The 26,074-nt window shown below is 43.3% G+C and overlaps 1 protein-coding gene across 3 annotated transcripts in view; it reads right to left on the bottom strand.

Moving 5' to 3' along the window:
* LOC126336125 (protein-tyrosine sulfotransferase-like) overlaps window positions 1-26,074 on the bottom strand; it is an 859,377-nt gene that overhangs the window by 62,870 nt on the left and 770,433 nt on the right. For all 3 annotated transcript variants that reach the window (XM_049999633.1, XM_049999618.1, XM_049999625.1), the window contains one exon: window positions 1,372-1,480. In XM_049999633.1, the coding sequence (XP_049855590.1) occupies window positions 1,372-1,480 (109 nt within the window). The remainder of the gene's footprint in view (window positions 1-1,371; window positions 1,481-26,074) is intronic.

Genomic DNA, 26,074 nt, shown 5'->3' with positions numbered 1-26,074 from the left:
CACTTCAGCGACTTGCACGCCGATGGGGATCAAATGATGATGATTGGGACAACACAACACCCAGTCCCTGAGCAGAGAAAATCTCCGACTCAGCCGGGAATCGAACCCGGGCCCTTAAGATTGATATTCTGTCGTACTAACCACTCAGCTACCGGGGGCGGACTTTATAAAAGTTAGAAACTATCTATATGTCATCATCATCATCATCATCATCATCGAAGCAATGTCAGTGACAATTGGTCGCCGGATGCCCTTCCTAACAACATCACTCCCCCTGGAACAAAATCTGTGCAATCCATCTGTCCGCGTATAGAGTAAATTATATGTTCAAGTGCGAGAACGTTTTCTAAATATTTGCGTAGCGTGTGTTTGAGGTGGCACATGAGTAACAACCCGGTATTCACCTGAATGGATGTGGCAAGCCGCCTAAAAACCACATCCACGCTGGCAGGCTTACCAGCCCATGTCGTTAGGATCTAGGGCAGGCTCGCCTAGCCGAACCCCAAAAGCCGCGCGTTAACTCGCTCGGCTAACCGGACGAGTCGCAGGCAGCGGAACTCGCGGTGCTCAAATTACCCACACTATACTCATCTGGTATTTGAGAAACAGGGCATTTAGCAACTCTCAACGAACTTTATCCACATTTGAAACGTTATTGAAACTTTTCTTCACTGGAAAAAAATTACAGGCTCTACTTTTGCGCTATATTATCTGGTATCCAGAGTCCTATGTAATTTATGCAGAAGTACTGCGTCTTGAGCACGATGGGCAGAAGGTTTTTAGTACTATTTCAACTTCCGATAGAACAATAATATGAAGTACACAATACTGCCTTCATCAAAAAACGTGCTTCTCCTCTAACAAGCCATCAGCGTTACAAATGGCTCAAATAGTTCTGAGCACTATGGGACTTAACATCTGAGGTCCTCAGTCCCCTAGAACTTAGAACTACTTAAACCTAACTAACCTAACGACATCACACACATCCATGTCCCAGGCAGGATTCTAACCTGCGACAGTAGTGGTCGCACGGTTCCAGACTGGAACGCCTAGAACCGCTCGGTCACAGCGGCCGCACCATCAGCGTTAAAGTCTAACGAAACAGTCACAGTATTAATGATACTTTGAAAATCATTTAGCTTCGTGAACTAAACAATGTTGAAGTCTTTTCTTTCTACCACTCAGAAAGTTACATGTTACCCCTCAGGAGGAGATGACCCCCATGTTGGGAACCAATGTCATAGTGATCATGACAATCAATTCGGAACGCAACGAATGTTTAAATCATTTCATACCAGTTGTGTGACGAACATGTGCACTTAAAGGTGTAATACTTTCCATTGTCGTCTGAGTATGCAGTGCTCGCTTTACCTCTTTAGAGAGTCCGGCCTCCTCCAGCCTGACGCTCTCCTTCTGCGACTTGAGCCAGTGGGAGCGCATCTGCAGGATGCGGGGGATCACTCGCGTCTCCTGGCCACACCTGCAACAAACAGATACAGTCATTCAATAGAAACCAATGTGGGCTCGCAGTATCTCGCTACGGTCTTTCCAGACCACTGCAATGAAACAAATAGTAGCGCGTCGGGAATACGTACAACCAGCTGTGTAATGGAGATAAAAATATGTAACTACAGTTCAGAGGGGGCGTGCTGTATATACACTCACTAGTGATCCTATACAGGGTGTTACAAAAAGGTACGGCCAAACTTTCAGGAAACATTCCTCATACACAAATAAAGAAAAGATGTTATGTGGACATGTGTCCGGAAACGCTCAATTTCCATGTTAGAGCTCATTTTAGTTTCGTCAGTATGTACTGTACCTCCTCGACTCACCGCCAGTTGGGCCAATTGAAGGAAGTTAATGTTGACTTCGGTGCTTGTGTTGACATGCGACTCATTGCTCTACAGTACTAGCATCAAGCACATCAGTACGTAGCATCAACAGGTTAGTGTTCATCACGAACGTGGTTTAGCAGCCAGTGCAATGTTTACAAATGCGGAGTTGGCAGATGTCCATTTGATGTATGGATTAGCACGGGCCAATAGCAGTGGCGCGGTACGTTTGTATCGAGACAGATTTCCAGAACGAAGATGCATCGACAGGAAGACCTTCGAAGCAATTGATCGGCGTCTTAGGGAGCACGGAACATTCCTGCCTATGACTCGCGACTGGGGAAGACCTAGAATGACGAGGACACCTGCAATGGACGAGGCAATTCTTCGTGCAGTTGACTATAACCCTAATGTCAGCGTCAGACAAGTTGCTGCTGTACAAGGTAACGTTGACCGCGTCACTGTATGGAGAGTGCTACGGGAAAACCAGTTGTTTCCGTACCATGTACAGAGTGTGCAGGCACTATCAGCAGCTGATTGGCCTCCACGGGTACACTTCTGCCAATGGTTTATCCAACAATGTGTCAATCCTCATTTCAGTGCAAATGTTCTCTTTACGGATGGGGCTTCATTCCAGCGTGATCAAATTGTAAATTTTCACAATCAACATGTGTGAGCTGACGAGAATCCGTACGCAATTGTGCAATCACGTCATCAACACAAATTTTCTGTGAACGTTTGGGCAGGCATTGTTGGTGATGTCTTGACTGGACCCCATGTTCTTCCCCCTACGCACAGTGGAGCACGTTATCACGATTTCATACGGGATACTCTACCTGTGCTGCTAGAACATGTGCCTTTACAAGTACGACACAACATGTGGTTCATGCACGATAGAGCTCCTGCACATTTCAGTCGAAGTGTACGTACGCTTCTCAACAATATTCGGTGACCGATGGATTGGTAGAGGCGGACCAATTCCATGTCCTCCACGCTCTACTGACCTCAACCCTCTTGACTTTAATTTATGGCGGCATTTGAAAGCTCTTGTCTACGCAACCCCGGTACCAAATGTAGAGACTCTTCGTGTTCGTATTGTAGACGGCTGTGATACAATACGCCATTCTACAGGGTTGCATCAGCGCATCAGGGATTCCATGCGACGCAAGATGGTTGCATGTATCCTCGCTAACAGAGGACATTTTGAATATTTCCTGTAACAAAGTGTTTGAAGTCATGCTGGTACGTTCTGTTGCTGTGTGTTTCCATTCAATGATTAATGTGATTTGAAGAGAAGTAATAAAATGAGCTCTAACATGGAAAGTAAGCGTTTCCGGACACATGTCAACATAACATTTTCTTTCTTTGTGTGTGAGGAATGTTTCCTGAAAGTTTGGCCGTACCTTTTTGTAACACCCTGTATAGAGAGAGAGAGTGGGCAATGGTGATAGCGTCGCTGATTGGCTAAGAGCCGAGGACGCCATGTTTTTACCCAACTGACGCTGACTTGGTACGAGTATAAATAGATACTGTGTGTGATTCTGTACCATTGGTTCTCTTCAACGCTTCGAACGCCAATTCCATTGTACTAATATGTACAGGTTGTAATACGGTAATATTGAAGGATTTTTTTTACCTTACAGTCTCTCTGTTGATCGGATCTATGACGATACTTTTACAGCTTTCCAGCAATTTTAGAGGCAAAATTTTTATTTAAAGTGATTTACTGAGCGTCACTGATAACATGAATTTCAAAATCATCAAGGACATCAGGAGGAATGCCTGGTTGCTCCGCTGTTGGGTGCAAAAACCGAAGTGTAGACGGATATATATGAAGAAACTATTAGAAAACTCGTTTGGTTTCTTTGCATATCGAACAATCAATTTCTTTCTATATAATGCCTACAAAACGAAGTTTGTGTCTGTGTCGTTCTTAGTTTAAGTTACATTAAATAGTGTGTACGCTTAGCGACCGATGACGTCAGCAGTTTGGTCCCGTAAGAGCTTACCACAAATTTTCCATTTTCTGGATTGTAACCCCCCTCCCCCCCCTCTATGGGCCTTGCTACGCGGGACGGTTGAAAGGAGAAGTTACACAAAAAAAGTAAACATAAGAAAGCAATTAATCATTCAGACAAAGTAAACGGCTGCCCTAAAAAAAAAACAGCAAGATGAACTCAGAAGACCTAGATGTGTTGCCGTCAAGTGAATTCTAAGTTACACTGAAACTGGAAGTGGAAGTTATGAAAATCAACTTTAAACTTAATTATGTGCCTTTGACTAACAGCTTCACTGCTGCTTATTAAGCAAACACTTTTATCTTCTTGAGTTATTTTGCCTTCAAATAAGTAAAATATTGTCCAGCAGTTTATTAACCCCAGCTATCTGTGTTAATATTCCTGTCTTGCTTACAAGAAACATTTCAGTTTTGTCCTTTAATTATAGACTGTGCCTTCTTAATATAATCTAGAAACAAGTATGAAAAGAAAGAACAACCTCTATGGTCTTAGATGAATCAGAAGTATGTACAGGAATGACATACTTCACAGTAATGCGCTCCTTTTCACCTTGTCCAACCTTTGAATATACACTTCCCGTTAATTAATCGGTTGCTCACATGCGCGAGTTATTATTTACTAGTGCAAAACATAATATCTCGTAGACGTATCATAATAAAGGTGATCAATTTGATTAACAAAGAAAATTGTAAGAGGATTTCGTTACAATGGTGTAGTGGACATTCATGTCAGCATGTCGATATTCAGACATTGTGTATCCATATACGTACTGCAGTTTTCCCTTGATATTACGCATCGAACGACAGTTCGTCTTCCCTGACCACAATTCCATGTGGAGAAACGCCTCGGTCACAACATCGGAAGAAGCTGCCACTTAAACTCCACAATATATGGAACGGAGCCTACACGAGGAAATTACTCGTCGCAGTTAAGGCATTAAAGACGTTGCAGGACTTTTAGAAATCTCTGAGACGCTCGTGTAACGGTGCTGTGGATGGTCTGGAGCAGAATTACGCGCAAAAGCGCTGAAGCAACAAGTGGGAGCTTTGCGTGCTGCCCTAAGCTTGCCGAAAGCGTTACGGGGCTTGGGCTCAGAAGAGCTGAGGGCAGGAAATGTTATAGCAGCCCTTGCACACAAGCTCAGACTCCCAGTCACGGAGCAGAATTAGGTGGCGGGAAGCCAGCACGAACGAAACGGCGGCTCCTGTCACAGTTCAGGTAAGAGCGCAGATAGAAAAAGGAGGCTCACGCTAGAATTGAACAATTTCTGGTAGAAATTGGCAGAACTGTACAGACTGGCGCTGCAGTCATGGACTGTGCGGCTGGTTCCGCCGGAGGTTCGAGTCCTCCCTCGGGCATGGGTGTGTGTGTTTGTCCTTAGGATAATTTAACTTAAGTAGTGTCTAAGCTTAGGGACTGATGACATTAGCAGTTAATTCCCATAAGATTTCACACACATTTTGACTTTTTTTTGTACAGACTGTAGCCCGATGTAAAGTATCTGGCATTTCACATCCATGGGCTTGGATCGCTCCTGCCAGCAGTACAGCACGCGGAGCTATACTGACATTGTTACTTCCGTTGCGCAAACTATCGTGTCTCCCAGCTCTCATTTAGAAGACATTTACAGATGAAAAGTTTCTAATATTTCTAAAAAAAAACGTAAGTCTGGTTCTATTTACAATTAACAACAGATGCTCTACATACCTAGACACATTATAGAGATGTATATATCACAAATGAATTTCATATTTTTACGCGACTTGTGTTACGAGTCAAATATCGACAAAATTTCATAAAATACCGAACTCAAATACTAAAGTGATACGCAGCTCTGGAGCTAAGCATGTTAGTAATCAACAAAAAAGTACTTCAGTGACTTCAATAATTTTTGAGATATAACGTGATACGACTGAACGTTTTTCTAGGGCGAGAAAATTTCACCCGTTACAAGAAATTTAACGTAGCTCTGACACTAATTAAAATCAAGAGCAGGTTTCCCACATGCTTGGAAATACTACAGTGCTAGCATTCCGCAGATGCATTTCAGATTTTTTCTGGTAAGCAGAGACTTCCCATCGTCATGGAGAGTGGAGCGGTGTGGCGGCTGCCTGCAGACACAGCTTGTCGCGAACGCCGGATCTTCAGCCTTGAAACGCCAGGGGCCTACCGATTTAAATCATAAACTACTCTACAGGTGGGACAACCACGGCTGAAATAATACACGATTGATGAAATCGGAGCCTTCATACCACAATATTGAGTAAAGCTATTATCATCAAATTAGAATTACAATGAATGAAAGTCCATTTGATCGCATAAGCTGTTTATTGTAGTCCTTTCAAAGACCCACAATGGGTCGTGTTAGGCTGATGTGACACTACAGCTTGACGCACCTCAAAGAGTTAAAAAAAAGGGTTCAAATGGCTCTGAGCACTATGGGACTTAACAGCTGTGTTCATCAGTTCCCTAGAACTTAGAACTACTTAAACAGAACTAACCTAAGGACATCACACACATCCATGCCCGAGGCAGTGTAATGTCCCCACAGAAAATAACCTCTACCACGCACCAATTAATCATTTTCAATCAAACCATCCACATTCATTCACTTTGGAAAAGTTATCTGATCTGATTTTCTGGTAATACATGCGGCGACAGCTCGCCGACGCCAAAGTATTTTCTATTGCGTTTATTCTTTGAAATAACAGAGATCCATGGTTGTTAGAGTGGTAACAAGGACAGCTTCTGGAGTATCTGTTGAGAGAGTGACGTGTTTCTGAGAGATACATATTCCGCTTTTCTTCTCGCTAAAGCGAGACAACATTTGTGCCGCTAGCGGTTTGAAGAGAAAGAGACTGTAAAAGGAAAATAATTAAGGCGTAGAATCACCGGAGATCTGGACATGTAATGGAGATGGATTTAATACACAATTTCCTCCATAAATAACGTTTGTGACTCTTTTGTTCTGGAGTGAATGAACGAATGAGTTATTTCTGAATCATTTGATGATCACGTTGGCCCTGTAATTAGTGGGGAAGTTTCAGCTGTGTCGAAGAGAGACTGCAATCACTGAGTCTGTGTTAAATCGTCCAAAAAGGCTTCGTACACATCTGGAATTCGCAATCCTTCGTAAAAGGAACAAACTGTCCAAACGACTGATTCTCCCGACTGAATGCAGTGTTTAACAGTAATAATAAATGTAAAGATCTCTTACAGCAAGCCAACCGCTGATTACTAAGACGAAGGACTCCACCAAAGATTCTATTTGGCTGATTTCACGTAATGAAATGTTATATTAAAAACTGTTCATAGATAAAGGAGAGAGAGCGAATGAAAATAGAGATAATACTAATAATCCTCCATTAGTCTAATTTTTCGCCCTGATCACGGATCAGCCAAGAAATTGGGGGCCCTTACTTTACTGTATAGATTTACGTGTGAAGGTGAAGGGATCTTAAAGGCAACAGATTCACGTCTATACAGACAAGACATTACACAGAGATAGCGGCTAGCTGCATTCATCATCTATTCTTAGATAAAGAGACGGCAACTTATTACCCGAACATTTAAGAATGTTAAAGCAGGATTCGAAGCTGCGACCGCAGCAGACGCGCGGTTCCGGAATGGGCGCCTAGAAACGCTCGGCTACTGCGGCCGGTGCACCTCAAAGAGTCTTCTTAGAAAAGCAGAAGAGAAGTTTAATTTGAAATTGTTATTAATCACACTAGGCTACATGTGGCTGGGCCGACACACCAACTGGAAGCCAAAGGATGTGGCCTCTAACAATGATTCGCCAGTTAAATATTGGAATAAAGGTGCACGTCAAAAGATGAATGGATATGTAAAACTGGAAACTCAGGTATACGGAATGTTACATAATAACCTAGGGTCATGAATTGAATGTCAGGACATACGCAAAATTACAGAAGCAAAAATAAGGAATTTTCAAAGAATATCGTTATAAACAATTGCTTGAAATTCCATTTATGTTGTGAAGAGTTCGAAACGCCCGCCGTCTATTGGAATACACACCTGCAGTCGCCGCTGCGGTAACTCTTACACACACTGAACAGATTCCTCCGACATCTTTGCACATGTTGCAACAGTGCGATGTTTTAGATCCTCTTGGGTCCCCAGAACTTGTGCATACACTTCACCTTCAAGTTAATCACAGGCACGAAAGTCCATGCGAACGTGCACGCCAGCTGATAACACTTTCACATCACATCTAGTGACCGGCTCGTGGTCTTGCGGTAGCGTTCTCGCTTCCCGCGCACGGGACCCCGGGTTCGATTCCCGGCAGGGTCAGGGATTTTCTCTGCCTCGAAATGACTGGGTGTTGTGTGTCTTTCATCCTCATTCACTCGCAAATCACCGTAGTGGCGTTAAAGAACTTGTGGAGCGGCGGCCGAACCGCCCCGCGAGGGGTCTTCCGGCCTCCAATGCCATACGCTCATTATTATTATTTCCAGGAAAAAGCTGGATAAATGAATTCCTAGCCTCAAGCGATTAGACTGCTGGTACCACATACATTTGCGAATTTCCACTGGTACTTCGACTAGGAGAACCGCTAACACTTCGATAAGGAATTATGTGTGTCTCTTGCCCGTCAATGTACCACCCACATAGTCTCCAGTGCACCCCCCCCCCCCCCCCCAACGAAACATTTACACTACACAGCCTCTAACGCTCCACCTGACTCAGTCAGTGAGGATTGTTAATGGCCCATTAATGCATATTTCTCACATTCAACTGTCCATTATTTGTAAAGATAGCTCCAACGATAAAGAGAATTCTTTTAAGAAATGATCTATTGTCCTGATGTCCGCATCACAACCGACCAACAAAATTCCCTGCTTTTTTTCTAATCCCGCTGGTTACTGTGCTGGTGAAGAGAGACGCGATACGGACTGAATCAGATGGCGCACAAAATGCGATCGATGCTGGCCTGACTTATCCTAAAGGCACCCGCAGTTTCAATGGAACGAACACGTGTGTTCTGTAATGAGCAACAGAAGCCAAAAACCTATTTCGTAAAAAAAAAAAAAGTAGCATATCTAGATTATCTTGCTTTATCAAGACATTTATTACTTTCAGACCAACCAGCCAATCAACACTTGACGTCCAAGAACGACACATTCTCTCTTTTTAAGGAATTTCCGCCATTTGACTATTTGGCATATTTCAACAGCAGCTGATGAAGGGAGCGGTACAGAATGAAGAATGCAGGTCATAGGAATATATTGGTGTTAAATATATTCTGTATTAATGGTTTTCACTGTGCAGAGTGTCAAACATATTGTGTATTTACTCACACCTTGTAACACGACAATGACCAGAAACATGTTTTGTCGACGATGATTTGCCACACACACGTGAGATATATTTTAACATGTAAGTAATCTTTTTAAATACGTAACAACTTCTTGTTCCTATTTCCTGCACTATATATGCAGGCTTTATTAATATTCAATTCAACATGCATTTGTAAATGGCTATAAAGTCATAACTGTATCAAATAAATGAACAATTAACAGTCAAATGGTAGAAATTTCTTTCGAAAAAATACTACGTGACTGTGATCCCCCACGAGGAAAACATCATGGAAATATTTCTGATGTGCTTCTTTTATATCATTACTGCGGCGGTGCAACATGGCTTCCTTCCAATCGGACGTGACGTATTTCCCTATTTGGGTATGAAATCACGAATTTCCCCATCAGGCAGCGACTAGTTTACAGTGCAAAACAAATAAATCTTGTGGTGTGCGTACTGTTAAGACCTTCGGTAGACACACCATCAGATTATTTGACTTGTCGCTCTAACGAAGTAGGCGAGTGTCAGCAATATGTCCCGTGGTCTTATTATGGCGTGTTTATCTTCTGCCGTTAGGTCAGACGATAGAAATGGCACTTGCACCCTTAGAGTAGCAGATTGACAGTAACCAACTTAAAACAGAACTTGATTAATTTTCACATACATTTATTAAAATAATAAGCATAAAAATAACTTAATTTTTTTGGTTCTGGATGCTATTTACAATAGACAATCTGAAGTTCCTCTGGTCTTGGTACGTTAATCTTATTCTCACATATCTCTGATACTTGACAAAGTGTCTATACATTTATCTTCATGGCTATGTACAGGAATATGGTAATCTTATTAGGCGCAGTCTGAAACTTGACCATAGACTGGTACAGACGAATGCAGACTGACTAATCAGCGGTCTGTACACTCGTTATAATACCTCGCGCGTTCCAGTATCACTGCGCGAGTGTTCTACGTTAGCAGCAATCTCATTGGTCCGTCTCTAAAGCAGCGCCATCTCGTAGTGCAGAGACGGGCGAGCGCTGCGCCTGCGCTGTTGTGCTTAGCGGGGTACGCTCTAGTGGGAAAGTTGTGTACGCGCTGACTACGCGGAACTATGTAACAACAAATCCTCAACTCTGAACGTTGCAATCTCTGAAGCTAGTGATTGGATTTTGAAAAGCGAAACACCGTTAAATTTGTATGCTTTAGAATTATGACACAAGCAGCAAAAATTACCATGCTTCAGTTAAAACAGCTGAGTTGATCCCGATATCTCTGTAATAAATACACCTATGTAAAAAGAGAGTAAGTCGTTTAGTTGGGACTTTCTCACAATACATATGGCTGAAAACAAATTAAGATATCTTCAAAGGTTTCGGAAATATTTGATTTGAACAGTTACCTGAATAGCCCTGAGTTACTAAAAGATTTTCTATTTTATGTTTGCTATATTTCGAGAGACTAGTACAGAAGGGGGGCAGAAATTCATTTACTGCTGAGAGTGGGTAGTGGTATAAGACGGGCGCAGACCGTTCAGATGGAAAGGGATAAACGGTCTGCTGAAATGAAATGTCGTGTGGCGAGGGCCTTCCGACAGGTAGAACTCACCGTCTGGTGAGATGCCACTTTGCCGACTCTGGATGAAATGAGGATGATGAAGACGACACAAACACCCACTCCCTGAGCGGAGAAAATCTCCAGCCCAGCCGGAAAACGAACCCAGGCTGTCTACGGTGGCGGACAACGATCTGCTTAGAAGATGCCATGAATATAGAATTTTATATGTATACTGTGTTGAATTGTATTACTGTATTGTCAACTAAGAGTCGTCTCGACGTTTTCGCATTGAATTAATCTAACTTATATTAAAAGACGAAAAAAACGTTTATCGGAACAGTAATATGGTTCTGTAAACGCCGAACAGACAAAGATACTTGTACACCTGCCTAATATCGTGGAGGACCCCCACGAGCACGCAGAAGTGCCGCAACACGACGTGGCATGTACTCGACTGATGTCTGAAGTAGTGCTGGAGCTGACACCATGAATCCTGCAGGGTTGTCCATAAATAAGTAAGAATACGAGGCAGTGCAGATCTCTTCTGAACAGCACGTTGCAAGGCTTCCCAGACAAGCTCAATAATAATGTTCATGTCTGGGGGTTTCGTGGCCAGCGGAAGTGTTTAAACTTAGAAGAGTGTTCCTGGAGCCACTCTGCAGTAATTCTGGACGTGTGGGGTGTCGCCGTGTCCTGGGGCAATTGTCGAAATCTGTCGGAATGCACAATGTAGAGATGGTTCAAATGGCTCTGAGCACTATGGGACTTAACATCTGAGGTCATCAGTCCACTAGAACTTAGAACTACTTAAACCTAACTAACCTAAGGACATCACACACATCCATGCCCGAGGCAGGATTCGAACCTGCGACCGTAGCGGTCGCGCGGTTCCAGACTGTAGCGCCTAGAACCGCTCGGCCACGCGGCCGGCGTACGTGAATGGATGTAGGTAATAAGACAGGACGCTTTCGTACGTGTCACCTGTCAGAGTGGTATCTACTAGTATCAGGGGTCCCATATCACTACAATAGGCCCCACAACTTTATAGAGCATCAACCAGATTGATCAGTCCCCTGCCTACATGCAGGGTCCATGATTTCATGAGGGTGTCTTCATACTTGTACAGGTCCATCCGCTCGATACAATTTGAAACGAGACTCGTCCTCCGACCAGGCAACGTGTTTCGAGTCAGCAACAGTCCAACGTCGGTGATGAAGGGCCAGGCGAGGGGTAACGCTTTGTGTCGTGCAGTCATCAAGGGTACACGGATGGATCTTCGGCTCCGAAAGCCCGGAGCGATGATGTTTCGTTGAATGTTTCGCACGCTGACACTTGTTGATGGCCCAGCATGGAAATCTGCAGCAATTTACGGAAGAGTTGCACTTCTGTCACGTTAAACGATTCTTTTACGTCGTCGTTGGTCCCGTTCTTGCATGAACTTTTTCCGGCCGCTGCGATGTCGGAGATTTGATGTTTTGCCGGATTCCTGATACTCACAATGGGCTCGTGAAATGGTCGTACGGGAAAATCCCCACTTCATCGCTACCTCGGAGATGCTGTGTCCCATCGCTCGTGCGCCAACTATAACGCCTCGTTCAAACTCACTTAAATCTTGATAACGTGCCACTGTAGCAGCAGTAACCGATCTAACAACTGCGCCAGACATTTGTTGTCTTATACAGCCTTTGAAGACCCCAGCGCCGTATTCTGCCTGTTTACATTTCTCTTTATTTGAATACGCATGCCAGTGACCTCTATACTACCTGGATGCTGAACTTCATCTGTCTCATCGTGCCAGTCACAGAAGCTCATACTTCGTTTCTTGCCAAATTACAACATGGCTGGTAGGATATGTTACGAGAACACGAAAAGAAAATACTTTTCGATTCCGCTCCCACATCAGCCTATTACATCACATATCGACATAAAGTTCAAAATAATAAATCAGTCTGCAATTCTTTGTCACGTACAGTCCGATGGAAGTTTGTTTGCCAAACTGCAACATGGCGGACGATGCAAAGCACACGCGTCTGCAGACACGATCCAGTCCTATACTCAGAGACCAGACTTCTATATCCAGGATGTATACAGATCATTGACGCATGCCTATACCAGTTTTTTTGGCGCTTTAGTGTATATAAATAAAGAATGCCCTCAATGAAATAGGAATAAATGATTATCTGTTAATATGTTTATCTCGACTTGGAAAGTCATTAAGAAGTGAAACTTCCTTTGGACGTCAAGTGAAAAGGACGCTAGTGCAATGACACTACCGATAGGATGGTCAATGAAAGATAAAGCGGAATACCTTACCATTTCAGTGTACCAAATGAGATGTGGAAAACAGGACAGGCGGTGTGAGTGGATACTACTGTTATTGCTTCTCTATAGATGATAGTTAATGGGAATTAAATCAGCGACTTACGGAAGATCTTTCCGATTTGTTTTACTTTACTAGTGACTCAGTATGACGTCTCCTGTTATTTCTCTCTATAGGCTTCATTAATATGTTTTTAATTTTATGACTCCTCAATTGACACGGCTCAAGGATTTAATAAGCCTAGTCGCGATGTATGTGGAAGCGGCGGCAGACTGCGCCACGGCAGTAAATTATGACGAGCTTGACACATGGGGGTAAGATACGTAATTGGCAACGAACATGACAGTAAATTATGATGCTCTGGCCGGTTGCCTCCAGATCACAGAGCATGTGTGAGGTTTCTCAATGATATACTAGTCACTAGAAAAGCCAAATTATTTAGGATATATTTTCCATGTTCTAAAATTATGCAGCATTCCAGCGATCAATAATAATTTCACAATATGATTGCAGTCGAAAACAGCCGAGTAGCGACGAAGATGTCGCCGACGGTCGCACTGGAAAGATACTAGACAAAAATAAACGGGACTTGAACCTTTAGAGCTGTGAGAGGTAATCATTGAGCTGGGCCTTCATATTCCTGTTGGCAAGACCGAAGCAGGGCTAAAGAGAGGTTTCCTATTTCACTCTCAGTGTGGAATCTGGCAAGAAGTTTCAAAGCGCGGGACACACCACAGCAGAGGGTAAGATTCATAGTGACACAGTTCAGAATTTACAAAGTGGCTGTATTTTTCAACGACAGGAATCAGCCTACACCGTTGAAAGGTGTAAGTGTTTTAAGAAAAAAAACTCGAGGATTCATCTACAACAAGTGTTCTGGATAATCTCCATCTTATTATTATTATTTCTTTCTTATCTCAGACGTTATGTCTGGTCAAAAGTGGAAAGTGACGCGGAACTTGATCAAGTGTGACTTCCTTTTAACTGTACGGTATATGTTATATTGCATTTAGGAACTTTCGGGTAATTAAACATGTATCAATAATTACGGATTTCTGTAGTTGTATATATAAGTTTGGTTGTAGCTGTATTGCATTGATGTACTGGTGGATATTGTGTGGTATGACTCCTGTAGTTGATAGTATAATTGGTATAATGTCAACGTTATCCTGATGCCACATATCCTTGACTTCCTCAGCCAGTTGAATGTATTTTTCAATTTTTTCTCCTGTTTTCTTTTGTATATTTGTTGTATTGGGTATAGATATTTCGACTAGTTGTGTTAATTTCTTCTTCTTACTGATGAGTATGATGTCACGTTTGTTATGTGGTGTTGTTTTATCTGTTTAATGGCTCTGTTCCAGTATAATTTGTATTCATCATTCTCCAGTACATTTGGTGGTGCATACTTGTAAGTGGGAACGTGTTGTTTTATAAGTTTATGTTGTAAGGCAAGCTGTTGATGTATTATTTTTGCTACATTCTCATGTCTTCTGGGGTATTCTGTATTTGCTAGTATTGTGCATCCGCTTGTGATGTGATCTACTGTTTCTATTTGTTGTTTGCAAAGTCTGCATTTATCTCTTGTGGTATTGGGATATTTAATAATATGCTTGTAATATCTGGTGTTTATTGTTTGATCCTGTATTGCAATCATGAATCCTTCCGTCTCACTATATATATTGCCTTTTCTTAGCCATGTGTTGGATGCGTCTTGATCGATGTGTGGCTGTGTTAGATGATACGGGTGCTTGCCATGTAGTGTTTTCTTTTTCCAACTTACTTTCTTCGTATCTGTTAATGTTATGTGATCTAAAGAGTTGTAGAAGTGGTTATGAAATTGCAGTGGTGTAGCCGATGTATTTATATGAGTGATTGCTTTGTGTATTTTGCTAGTTTCTGCTCGTTCTAGAAAGAATTTTCTTAAATTGTCTACCTGTCCATAATGTAGGTTTTTTATGTCGATAAATCTCCTTCCTCCTTGCTATTATTATTATTATTATTATTATTATTATTATTATTAGTGTTAGTATTATTCTGTATCATTCCCCTTTTGGAGAACATGTCATCTTTTCTTTTCTTCTCTTCTTTCAGAAACTTCTTCATTAATTTGCTGCGTTTTTCCTTCCTTTCCTTGTAATTTCTGCCCCGTTGTATTTTTCGTTGGGGCTTCGTCAGTTTTACTGCCCTCCTCTCAAATTTTCAATTATTGCAGCTCTTTTCATGTTTCTTTCAACCAACTAGTCTTCAATTTGTTCTTAATGTTAGTGCGTTTTCAGCCATCATCCGTAGAACTGTACACATGTTTTACTAAAGTTATATGTGATGTTACCTGTGTGTTCGTAAAGTTCCTTCCTAGGCCGTCTAACCCTATTTCCGTTGGTTTGTTGGTTTAAAGAGAGAGAAGGGACCAAACTACGAGGTCATGGGCCCCTTGTTCCTAATAAAACAAGGGTGACAATAAAACGGACAAAACATATAACACAAAACGGAAAGAAAGGAAAAGCCACAAGAACCATGGGAAGGCAACGAATACTAAAAGGAACAAAAGAGCACAATGAAACACCAGAGACGCTAGAAACAGAAAAGAGTAGAACATGAAAGCAGATTACAGTGGCTGGCCAACCACGAGAAGAAAAAAGGAAAGCCAAAAACTCTGCAACACATGAAAACCTCCACGCTAAAAGCACTAGGGTGAAGGACACAGAGGAACAAAGGACATGCGCTAAAACCTACATAGAAGTATAAAATCCACTCTCACGGATAAAACTTAAAACTAAAGCTGCTGTGGAGGCACTGTCGCTCAACACCGAAGGCAGGGTGCTGGGAAAGTTAAAACTCTGCCGCAGAGCGGCTAAAAGTGGGCTGTCCAGCAAGAGGTGGGCGACTGTCATTTGGGAGCCACAGCGACACTGAGGTGGGTCGCGCGACGGAGGAGGTAACCATGCGTTAGCCACGTAAGGCCAATGCGGAGCCGGCAGAGGACAACTGATTCCCTGCGAGAGGCTTGCATGAAAGACTTCCACACATTCATAGTCTCCTTAATGACACGCAGTTTGTTGTGCTTGCTGTTACGCCATTCCGTCTCCCAAAGCCTGAAAACCCTGCGGTGTAAGACAGAGCGGAGGTAAGCTTGGGAGATGCCGATCTCCAGAAGCGGTTTCCGCGTCGCCTGTTTGGCCAGCCTGTCGACAAGTTCGTTGCCGGGGATTCCGACGTGTCCTGGGGTCCACACAAACACCTCGCAATGGCGGGACTGTTCCACGGCATAGATGGACTCCTGATTGGAAGCTACCAGAGGGTGGTGAGGGTAGCACTGGTCGATAGCGTGTAGGTTGCTCAATGAGTCAGCACACAGGAGAAATGACTCGCCAGAGCAAGAGCACGAGATATGGCCGCCAGCACTGCAGTGAAAACAGTGCAGCCAACTGGCATGGAGTGTTGCTCAGCATGTCCTCCACGAACACATGCGAAGCCTACGTGACCATCAGCCACTGAGCCGTCGGTGTAAACCACTTCAGAGCTCCGGAACACGTCAACAATCGAGAGGAAGTGACAGCGGAGAGCGGCGGGGTTAACGGAGTCCTTAGGGCCACGCAAAAGGTCCAGACGAAGCTGCGACCGAGGCGTACATCATGGAGGCGTACGTGAACGGACCACAAGTACAGGTGGTAAAGGGAAGGACACCAGTTCGGAGAGAAGAGGACCCCGATCTGGGCCGCCGATGCGGGAGATGGACTGCCGCAGGCGGGAAAAGGAGACGGTAATTCCGATTCACAGGGGAACTATGACTGTGTGCTGCTTAACTGGCAAGCAGGTGAGCACGTCTGATCTGCAGTGGAGGGACACCAGCCTCCACCAGTACGCTCGTCAACGGACTCGTCCTAAAAGCTCCTGTCGCTAATCGGACCCCACACAGGTGCACAGGTGCGAGTAAATGCAATTCTGAAGGCGCTGCCGAACAATAAACCACACTACCATAGTCAATTCGCGATTGGACAAGGGCTCTGTAGATCTGCACACGAATGGTGTTGTTCAAGGAACGGAGGGCATCGAGGCGCTGCCAGCACTTCTGCTTAAGCTGACGAAGATGAGGGAGCTAAGTCAATCGATCGTCGAAAACCAGTCCTAGGAATTGATATGTGAGTGGATCGTCATTAAGGTAAAGAGTGCGGGTTCCGGATGAACAGTACGACGCCGACAGAAGTGCATGAAACACAACTTTGCGGCTGAAAACTGGAAGCCGTGAGCTAGATGGTTCAAATGGCTCTGAGCACTATGGGACTCAACTGCTGTGGTCATTAGTCCTAACTAACCTATGGACATCACACACATCCATGCCCGAGGCAGGATTCGAACCTGCGACCGTAGCAGTCGCACGGTTCCGGACTGCGCGCCTAGAACCGCGAGACCACCACGGCCGGCCCGTGAGCTAGAGCCCAGCTCAATTTCCGTCTCGGAGAACAGCGACAAAGATTTTTCTATGAATTTTTCGGTCTTGTTTCTCTGTGTAATGAATGTTCGTCGTCCCTGTAATTACTGCGGCTTCGGCCGCCTACACGATTTCTTGTAAAACAACCCCGTCGTAGTGTCACAGTTTTTCATTACGAGATAATGCTTTTTTATTGTAGTAAGTCCATGTCACTTTGTACGCTTTTTGCAGTTTAAATACTCTTTCCCTGTGGTGGAGAGTCTGTTCAGTCATTTGGGTTGGGTGGCTTCTCTCAAGTACTTGTGAGTGAGTGACCTATGAGAGTTATCCCTACTGTGTTTTCAGAGTTTTTCGACTGGTTTCGTGTCCAGATAAGTGATGTGGTTTATGGAGTTGGCATTTGTTACTATCGTTCAAAACAGAAAATATTACAATAAAATTAATTATGTCATTTGACAAGTACATATTCGTCTTCCACAAAGTCGGCCGGCCGGTGTGGCTGAGGGGCTCTAGGCGCTTCAGTCTGGAACCGCGCGACCGCTACGGTCGCAGGTTCGAATCTTGCCTCGGGTATGGATGTGTGTGATGTCCTTAGGTTAGTTAGGTTTAAGTAGTTCTAAGTTCTAGGGAACTGATGACCTCAGATGTTAAGTCCCATAGTGCTCAGAGCCATTTGAACCATTTGTACATAACGTCAGTGTTCAGTTTTTAAAGTAAGAACCTTCAACGACCACGCATTGAAGGAAACACACGGACATTTGACGAATCGAACAACAGGAATGCCACTGTTCCACTTCCAGACCCACTGCAATTGCGGAAACACACTGCCTGAGTCTCGCTAAACGTAGTTTTCGCTTTGCGAAACCAATACATTAACAAAAGTGGCAGTGAATTTGTATAGTCGAGAGAATATAGCCATAATTTGACAGCCTGACTTTAGAAGAAGTTTGCTGTCACAGAAATTTTATTCCATGTCCAACAATCATTGCGGAATGTACTCTTTCCTTTGTGCTCCATCGTACAAGTTGCGCATCGAAACTGCGTAACCTTGTATTTGATAAAAGCTAGGAACTTTCGTAATAATTTAAATCTGTCCGCCAGACTGCCATCTGAACTTCGTATCTTACCTTTCGCGTGCAGCGCCTTCACAGATTAAATTGTCCACCTATGACCTACGACCCATGCTCACAGCCTCGCTTCCACCAGTAAAGAAGCTTCAAATCAGGGCACACTCCGCTGCAGAATGAAAGATTCATTCCGGGACGCTAGGAAGGTACAGATTACATTCCTATGGTCGCAGCAAGACATGACTGTTGTGAGAGGCCTGAGGGCTACGGTAGACAAAATGGCCTGTACGCGATGCTAATAGCCAAGTCCTAATGGCAAACATAAGCCGGTTTACCTGTGGCTGTGGTAAGCGTGCACTGTTCTAGTTCAAGGCTGTAGCGGCAGTTCCAACTGGTATGCATACTAACTGCTACGACTTCACTTGGCGCTCATATGGTATACGTCCACAAACACACGGCTATAATTCAGATTTAAGTGCCTGGCGGAGGGTTCACCAAATCACTTTCACTCTCTTTTTCTACTGTTCCACTCTCAAACAGCACATGCAAAGAATGAGCATTTAAATCATTCTGAACGAGCTCCGATTTCTCGTATTTTATTATGATGATCAATTGTCCATTTGCAGGATGGTAGCAATAAAATATTTTCACATTCAGAGGAGAAAGATGGTGATTGAAATTTCGTGAAAAGATCTCGCCGCAACGAAAAACGTATCTGTGTTGATTGCCACCCCATATTGCTTGAACAACCGTAACACTCTCTGTGCTATTTCGCGATAATACAAAATGGCCTGTCTCTCTCTGAACTTTTTCGATTTCCTCCGTCAATCCCATTTGGTAAGAATCCCATAGTGCACAACAATACTTTATGATAGCACAGAGAAGCGTAGTGTAGGCAGTCTCTTTAGTAAACCTGTTGCTTCTTCTAAGTGTTTTGCCAATAAAACGTAGTGTTTGTGTTAACGTCCGCACGACGTTATCCATGTGATCGTTCCAATTTTAGTTGTTGGTAATTGTAATATGAAGGTATATAGTCAAATTGATAGGCTTCAAATCTCTGTGATTTATTGTGTAATCGAGATTTAACCCATTTCCTTTGTACTTAGGTGGATGACTGAACACTTTTCCTTATTGGGAGACTATTTCCGCCTTTAGTACCATTTAGATATCGTGTGTGAGTCAATGACAGCATCATCTGCAAACAATCTAAGAGGGCTGTTTATCTCCTAATTCGTTTGTACGTAGATTAGGAAGAGCAGACGGCCTTTAACACTTCCTTGGGGAACGCAAGATATCGTTTCTGTTTTACTTCATTGTTTTACCTCACTACGTAGTGTGACGTTTCTGAAAGGAAATCACGGATCCAATCGCACAACTGAAGCGATATTCCATAGGCATGGAATCTGGTTAGACGTCTCCGTGAGGTATGGTGTAAAAAACCTCCTGCAGTTCTAGAAATACGGGATCCATTTCAGACCCCTGTCGACAGCACTCATTACTTCGTGCGCTTAAAGTTATGTTCGATGAGAACGATATTTCCTGGATTCGCGTGGTGTGCCAATAAACATTCAAGATAATTCCTACTGCAAATCGACGTAAATGATTCCGGATTAATCCTATTTCCCTTCTTGAGTATTGGTGTGACCTATGCAAGTTTCTAAGATTTTGATATGGACCTTTCACCTAGCGAGCGATTGCATTTGACTGCTAAGTACGGGGCTAATGTATCAGCATATACTGAAAGGAAACTGGTATACAATCTGGACCGGAGACGCTGACTTTATGAAGTGATTTGATCACTTCACGGAGGATTTCTAGTTCTAAGTTGCTCATTTGGGCAGTTGTTCGCCATTCGATTTCTGAAATATTTGCTTCGTTCTCATTAGTGAAGGAATTTCGGGAAACTAGGTTTAATTACTGCGCTTTAGTGCTGCTGTCATTGGTAATATTGCCGTTGACCGATGAATACAACAGGTACTTTTGAGCACTAAATTGCTGACGGACGTCATGCGGGTGTCTAACGTCGTCCGATCACTTGGGGCAACAAGAATGAGTTTGTTATAACAAATACCCGTGAAGTGAGCAATAATGTACGTTACGCTGGTGTTCGTGAGACGCCTACGTTAGACAGAGGTGACGCATGTGTGCCGCCGTCATGTCATTCGAGTACTTTCCGTAATAATAAATTAATTTCTCTTTATAACAAACACGCGAGCACTGAACATATTGGTCGGAAGCAGCTCGGAGCTCCGTCATTGGCGATGACGTCGACGGGCAGCGAGCGCGAGTCGCGGGGCCCGTGATGGCGGGCGCGCTGTGTCTGTTTTCCCGGAATGATAAGAAAGCGCTGATGCGAAACATAACACGTGCGCGGCGTCTGTGTTCCCGGTATTAAACGGAAGCATCCGCGAAATACAGCACACGCTCGTGGGTAACGCGCACGGTGGTTGTCCGAAAGAACACTGCATCGCTTCTCTTAACAATGTTACTTATAATCCCTCTTGATTGCAAAATTTTTACACATATAACCGCTTCCGGTTCATCTAGAACCATCTTCAGATCTGTAACGATAATGATACTAATTTACTATTTCACGAATGCAAATCTTTTTCATCCTGTCTAATCAACATCAAATGTACCAGAACGTACCTGATATTTCTGTTACAGGAGTAACCCGTCCAAATCCAGCAACTTTCACAGGCAGTGTCACGTAAAATTGGTTGGCAGAATGCACGTCATTTATATTAATTATAACACTATTACCGACATGTGGCGTCTGGTACATTTGTTACATTACATATGCACTTACTGTATTCAGTAGATTTTTGTGATGAACTTCTATCTCCAAAAATACTTAATTAAAATCAGTAGATGTCAAGGTTAAAATCTGTACTTATCAAAATTAAAAAAACGCAGTAAAATTATTATTTTATACGATCTAAAAACATAGGGCGCTTTCTATAACTATGACATTGGTGTAGACTTGTTTTCTGTACGGTCTGCTTCCGTGGTTCCCGCCATTTCGGCGTTGTGCCGCGATCCGCTCGGTTGTCTGACGTCCATGGCCGTGGGCAAGAGGCCGCGCAGGAGGGCCCCGTCAACGGCGCCAGGCGCTGCACGCATCTTCCAGCTTCTCCATCACGCACACCATCTCTCATCCCTCGGCCTGGACCTCCACACGCAACAGCTGTGATCTTAGTAAGTCGTCATAAATACCAAAATGGGCTTTACGACTGAACTAGCTTCGCTCGTTGAGGATTAAATCCGGATCTTTCTTTTTGTGGGTGTATATTTCAATTTCTTCAAAAATGTTAAGAAACCGTCCCTTATGAGCTCTATGCAGGATGTCAAAATTTTGTTCAATGTTCGTGACTGAGTGCTTTGAGGCAGCCATATGCGCCCCAAACGCTGTTTTGTTTTCAGAGTAGGTGTGCTCCATGAATCCGGTCTCTCAGTTTTTAGATCGTATAAAAATGATAATTTTTTGTGTTTTTTAATTTTCATAAGTACAGATTTTAACCTTGACATCTATAGGTTTTAATTAAGTATTTCTGGAGATAAAAGTTAATCACAAAAATCTACTGAATACAGTAAGTGCAAATGTAATGTAACAAATGTACCAGACGCTACCTATCGGTAATAGTGTTATAATTAATATAAATAACGTGCATTCTGCCAACCAATTTTACGTGACACTGCATGTGAAAGTTGCTGGATTTGGGCGGGTTACTCCTGTAACCGAAATATCAGATACGTTCTGGTACATTTGATGTTGATTAGATAGGATGAAAAAGATTTGCTTCCGTGAAATAGTAAATTAGTATGACTATTGTTACAGATCTGAAGATCGTTCTGAATGAACTGGAACCTGTCATATGAATAAAAAAAATTTGCAATCAAGACGGATTATAAGTAACATTATACAATCACTGATTGCTGCCATCCCATCAGACATTATGTCTGTTTTTGCAAAGCTCCGCTTAACTACACAATATCGTATTTATGCGCTGATACCACTGTCCTACCTTTTATTGGAACTACATAACGTGTGTTCGAGTACAGGTTGTGACGCAGAAACGACGAGATACGGAAGTTTTGGTCTGGCCGCGAGCTGAGCGCGGTTGGCCAAAGTGGAAAATCTGGAATCGAGTCCCGGTCCGGACAAATTTTCATTGTTGACATTCCATTAAACAGCTAGAGGTGGTTCATATTCGCAACTGTGAATAAATTTCATGTACTAGAACGTTTTGGCTGGTATCTCGGTGAGACAAGCTGTTTAATTGAATACGGGCAACGGCGAATCCAGCGGGCGGCGATTCTTGGAATGTTCACAACGTCGTGCAAGGTGCTGAGAACTGGTCCCTGGATTATTTCACTTTTCCGTTATCTCTTCGACTCTGAGACGTCGGTCATTGAGCACCGCGCCCTTTACTTGTCTTGAGATTCCCTATTCTTCATAGGAAGACTGATTGCGATATGGTGCTTCGCACTGATTTGTTGGTCGGCACTGGAAGTATCTGCGTCAAATGACGTCTGTGTCATGTATTGGTGCCCTGCTTCCGTCCACCTCCTTCACCACGGCTTAGAACGTTGTAGCATCGTTTCGGTTGAAGTTCAGAATACAAAATGCCTCACGATATACCACTTCACGGAGGGGCTGTGCCTTCTTGTTTGGCGTCTCCGGCTGCGTGATACAGAAATAGCGTGCGATTTCGATATGTACCTACAGACAGACAAACAAACAAACCCATTTTTACGGTTCTGTAACTGAACCGGTAAAAACGCAATCCATACAGGATCACTTTGCTGTTCGAAAGTCTGCCCTGTAAAGTCCCCTTTCTCTCAGGAATCGGTTGAAGTATCAAGCTGAAATTTATGTCATATACTAAGGTGCGCTGTCCCTTGGCGGCGGAAAAAATGTAACCTTCGAGGTCCATGTAATAGAAACACACTGCCATTTACGTCACCTAAGGGGTACCTCCTGTTGAGTTAAATGTTCAAATGTGTGTGAAATCTTATGGGACTTAACTGCTAAGGTCAACAGTCTCTACGTTTATACAATACTTAACCTAAATCATCCTAAGGACAAACAAATACACTCATGCCCGAGGCAGGACTCAAACCTCCGACGGGACTAGCCACACAGTCCATGACTGCAGTGCCTAAGACCGCTCGGCTATTCCCGCACGGCCTGTTGAGCTAGAATCATGAAATTTGGCGAGAAGCAAGGTTTCACAGTACAGCCGAAGGAAAAAAATACGAAAATCGTTAATTTGTAATTACATCACACGAAAGAATTTTTTTTGATAAATTGTTGTCAGACTGTATGTCTGTCCGACAGTAAAACAGCTTTTTCTCAGGAACCGGTCGACGCACGATGTTGCATTTATGACTCATACTAACGTCCATGGTCCCTTGGTAGTGTAAAAACTTCAAGCTTCTAAGTTAGTGCAATCAAAAGATACGGTGATTCATGTTCCATATTTTATATCCGCAAACTCATTCAACAAAACCATTCCCCCTTCGAAGGTACGAGTATTCCCTCGGCCATGGGTGTGTGTCTTACCCTTATCGCAAGTTAGTTTCAGTTAGATTAATTAGTGAGTAAGCCTAGAGACTGATGACCTAATCAGTTTGGTCCATACGAACTTACCACAAATTTCCAAACTTCCATCAAAACCAATAAGGTACTTCCCGTTGACCTAGCACGGTTTCACAATACAAGCAAAGAAAAAAATTCGAAAACTGTTAATTTGTAATTACATCAGCCTCTCCTTCTGTTAACTTAACACCCCTTTTCCTCAGGAAAGGATAGCCACGGAGATAATCGAATTCTGGGATATATTATTATTATTGCATTATTCTCGTGTCAGAAACATACATAAAACACAGTTCATATAATTGTTGACAGCTTAACATAGTTTATAGCAGCGCGTGCTGGCCGCGCGGTTAGAGGCGCCATGTCACTGACTACATGGCCCCTCCCGCCAGAGATTCGAGTCCTCCCTCGGTCAGGCGTGTGTGTGTGTGTGTGTGTGTGTGTGTGTGTGTGTGTGTGTGTTTCTTAGCATAGGTTAGTTTAAGTGAAAAATGGCTCTGAGCACTATAGGACTTAACATCTGAGGTCATCAGTCCCCTAGAAGTTAGAACTACTTAAACCTAACTAACCTAAGGACACCACACACATCCATGCCCGAGGCCGGATTTGAACCTGCGACCGTAGCAGTCGCGCGGTTCCGGACTGAAGCGTCTAGAACCGCTCGGACACCACGGTGGCAGTTTAAGTTAGTTTAAGCAGTGTGTCAGTCTAGGGACCGATTACCTCTGCAGTTTGGTCCTTTAAGAACTCACATACATTTATTTGAACATTTTAACACTGTTTATATAATCTTTCACCAAAATATGGCCTCTTCTGGTGCATTTTTCGTTGCCTGGTGAAGATTATCGTCCCGTGCAGGTAACTGGACACAGCTGACACTCAAGCATATGTTGGAGTCTGTTCTTCCCCTCAGCCACATTAGGTTACGTTCCTTCACTGTATCCCAATTTTGCCTGATTACCCCGAAAACTGTCCGCTCCTAACCTCAGACTATTCAAGGCCTTCCAGATTGGCCAATTTTCATTATGACTGAAGAATACTCAGTATTGTAGAACACTCAGTATAATGTCGTTTATTGAAACTGAACTACACATCTCGAACGATCACTGTATACACACATAGAAATCAAATAACATGTAGACGACTATTCATCAAGAGCGTTGGTGAGGTCCGTCGGAGCTGGTCCGTCGGAGCTGGTCCTAGCTCGGCGATTAACATGGATGTATTTTGTTTCCTTTATTGAATTTCGATACGGCAGAAGCTTAGTACGCTGCTCTGCAGCCTACATACTTTTTACAACGTGAGAAGAAGATAAGAAACAATAAAAGCAGGCGATAAAACTGTGACTTAAATTGTAAAACAGCGGAAAATTGCGGAAAGTTAAAGCAGAAAGCAAAGGGTTGGCAATGCTGATAAAATACACAGGAAGCAGACAGGTAACATAGTAGACAGACAGTTAAAAAACATGGCAGTCTGGTTTCTGTCCGCAAGAGATATAAAAATCACATCCAGCGATAAGATGATGTCAGTTTGCAACACTTCGGAAAAGACACACAACACTGAACACTCACTGGAAACACTACACTTATACTGACTTTTTGATCACCCGGTATATTGTGAAAAGCAATGGTCCCATAACACTCCCCTGTGGCAGGCCAGAGGTTACTTTAACGTGTGTAGACGTCTCTCCATTGAGAACAACATGCTGTGTTGAGTTTGCTAAAAACTCTTCAATTCAGCCACACAGCTGGCCTGATATTCCGTAGGCTCTTACTTTGTTTGTCAGGCGACAGTGCGTAACTGTATCGGACGCCTTCCGGAAGTCAAGACGGTGACGGTAATCGTTCAAATGCTGTCCTATGCAGGGCAGTCGCGTGTAGCATATGACACTGCTCCACTTACTGGGGTTTGCCCTGTCGGTACCGCCCCTCCC

This window comes from Schistocerca gregaria, chromosome 1 (assembly GCF_023897955.1).
Source record: "Schistocerca gregaria isolate iqSchGreg1 chromosome 1, iqSchGreg1.2, whole genome shotgun sequence".
Classification (NCBI taxonomy): domain Eukaryota; kingdom Metazoa; phylum Arthropoda; class Insecta; order Orthoptera; family Acrididae; genus Schistocerca; species Schistocerca gregaria.
Note: the sequence above shows the minus strand (reverse complement) of the source record. Positions and strands in the feature narration are given on the sequence as shown.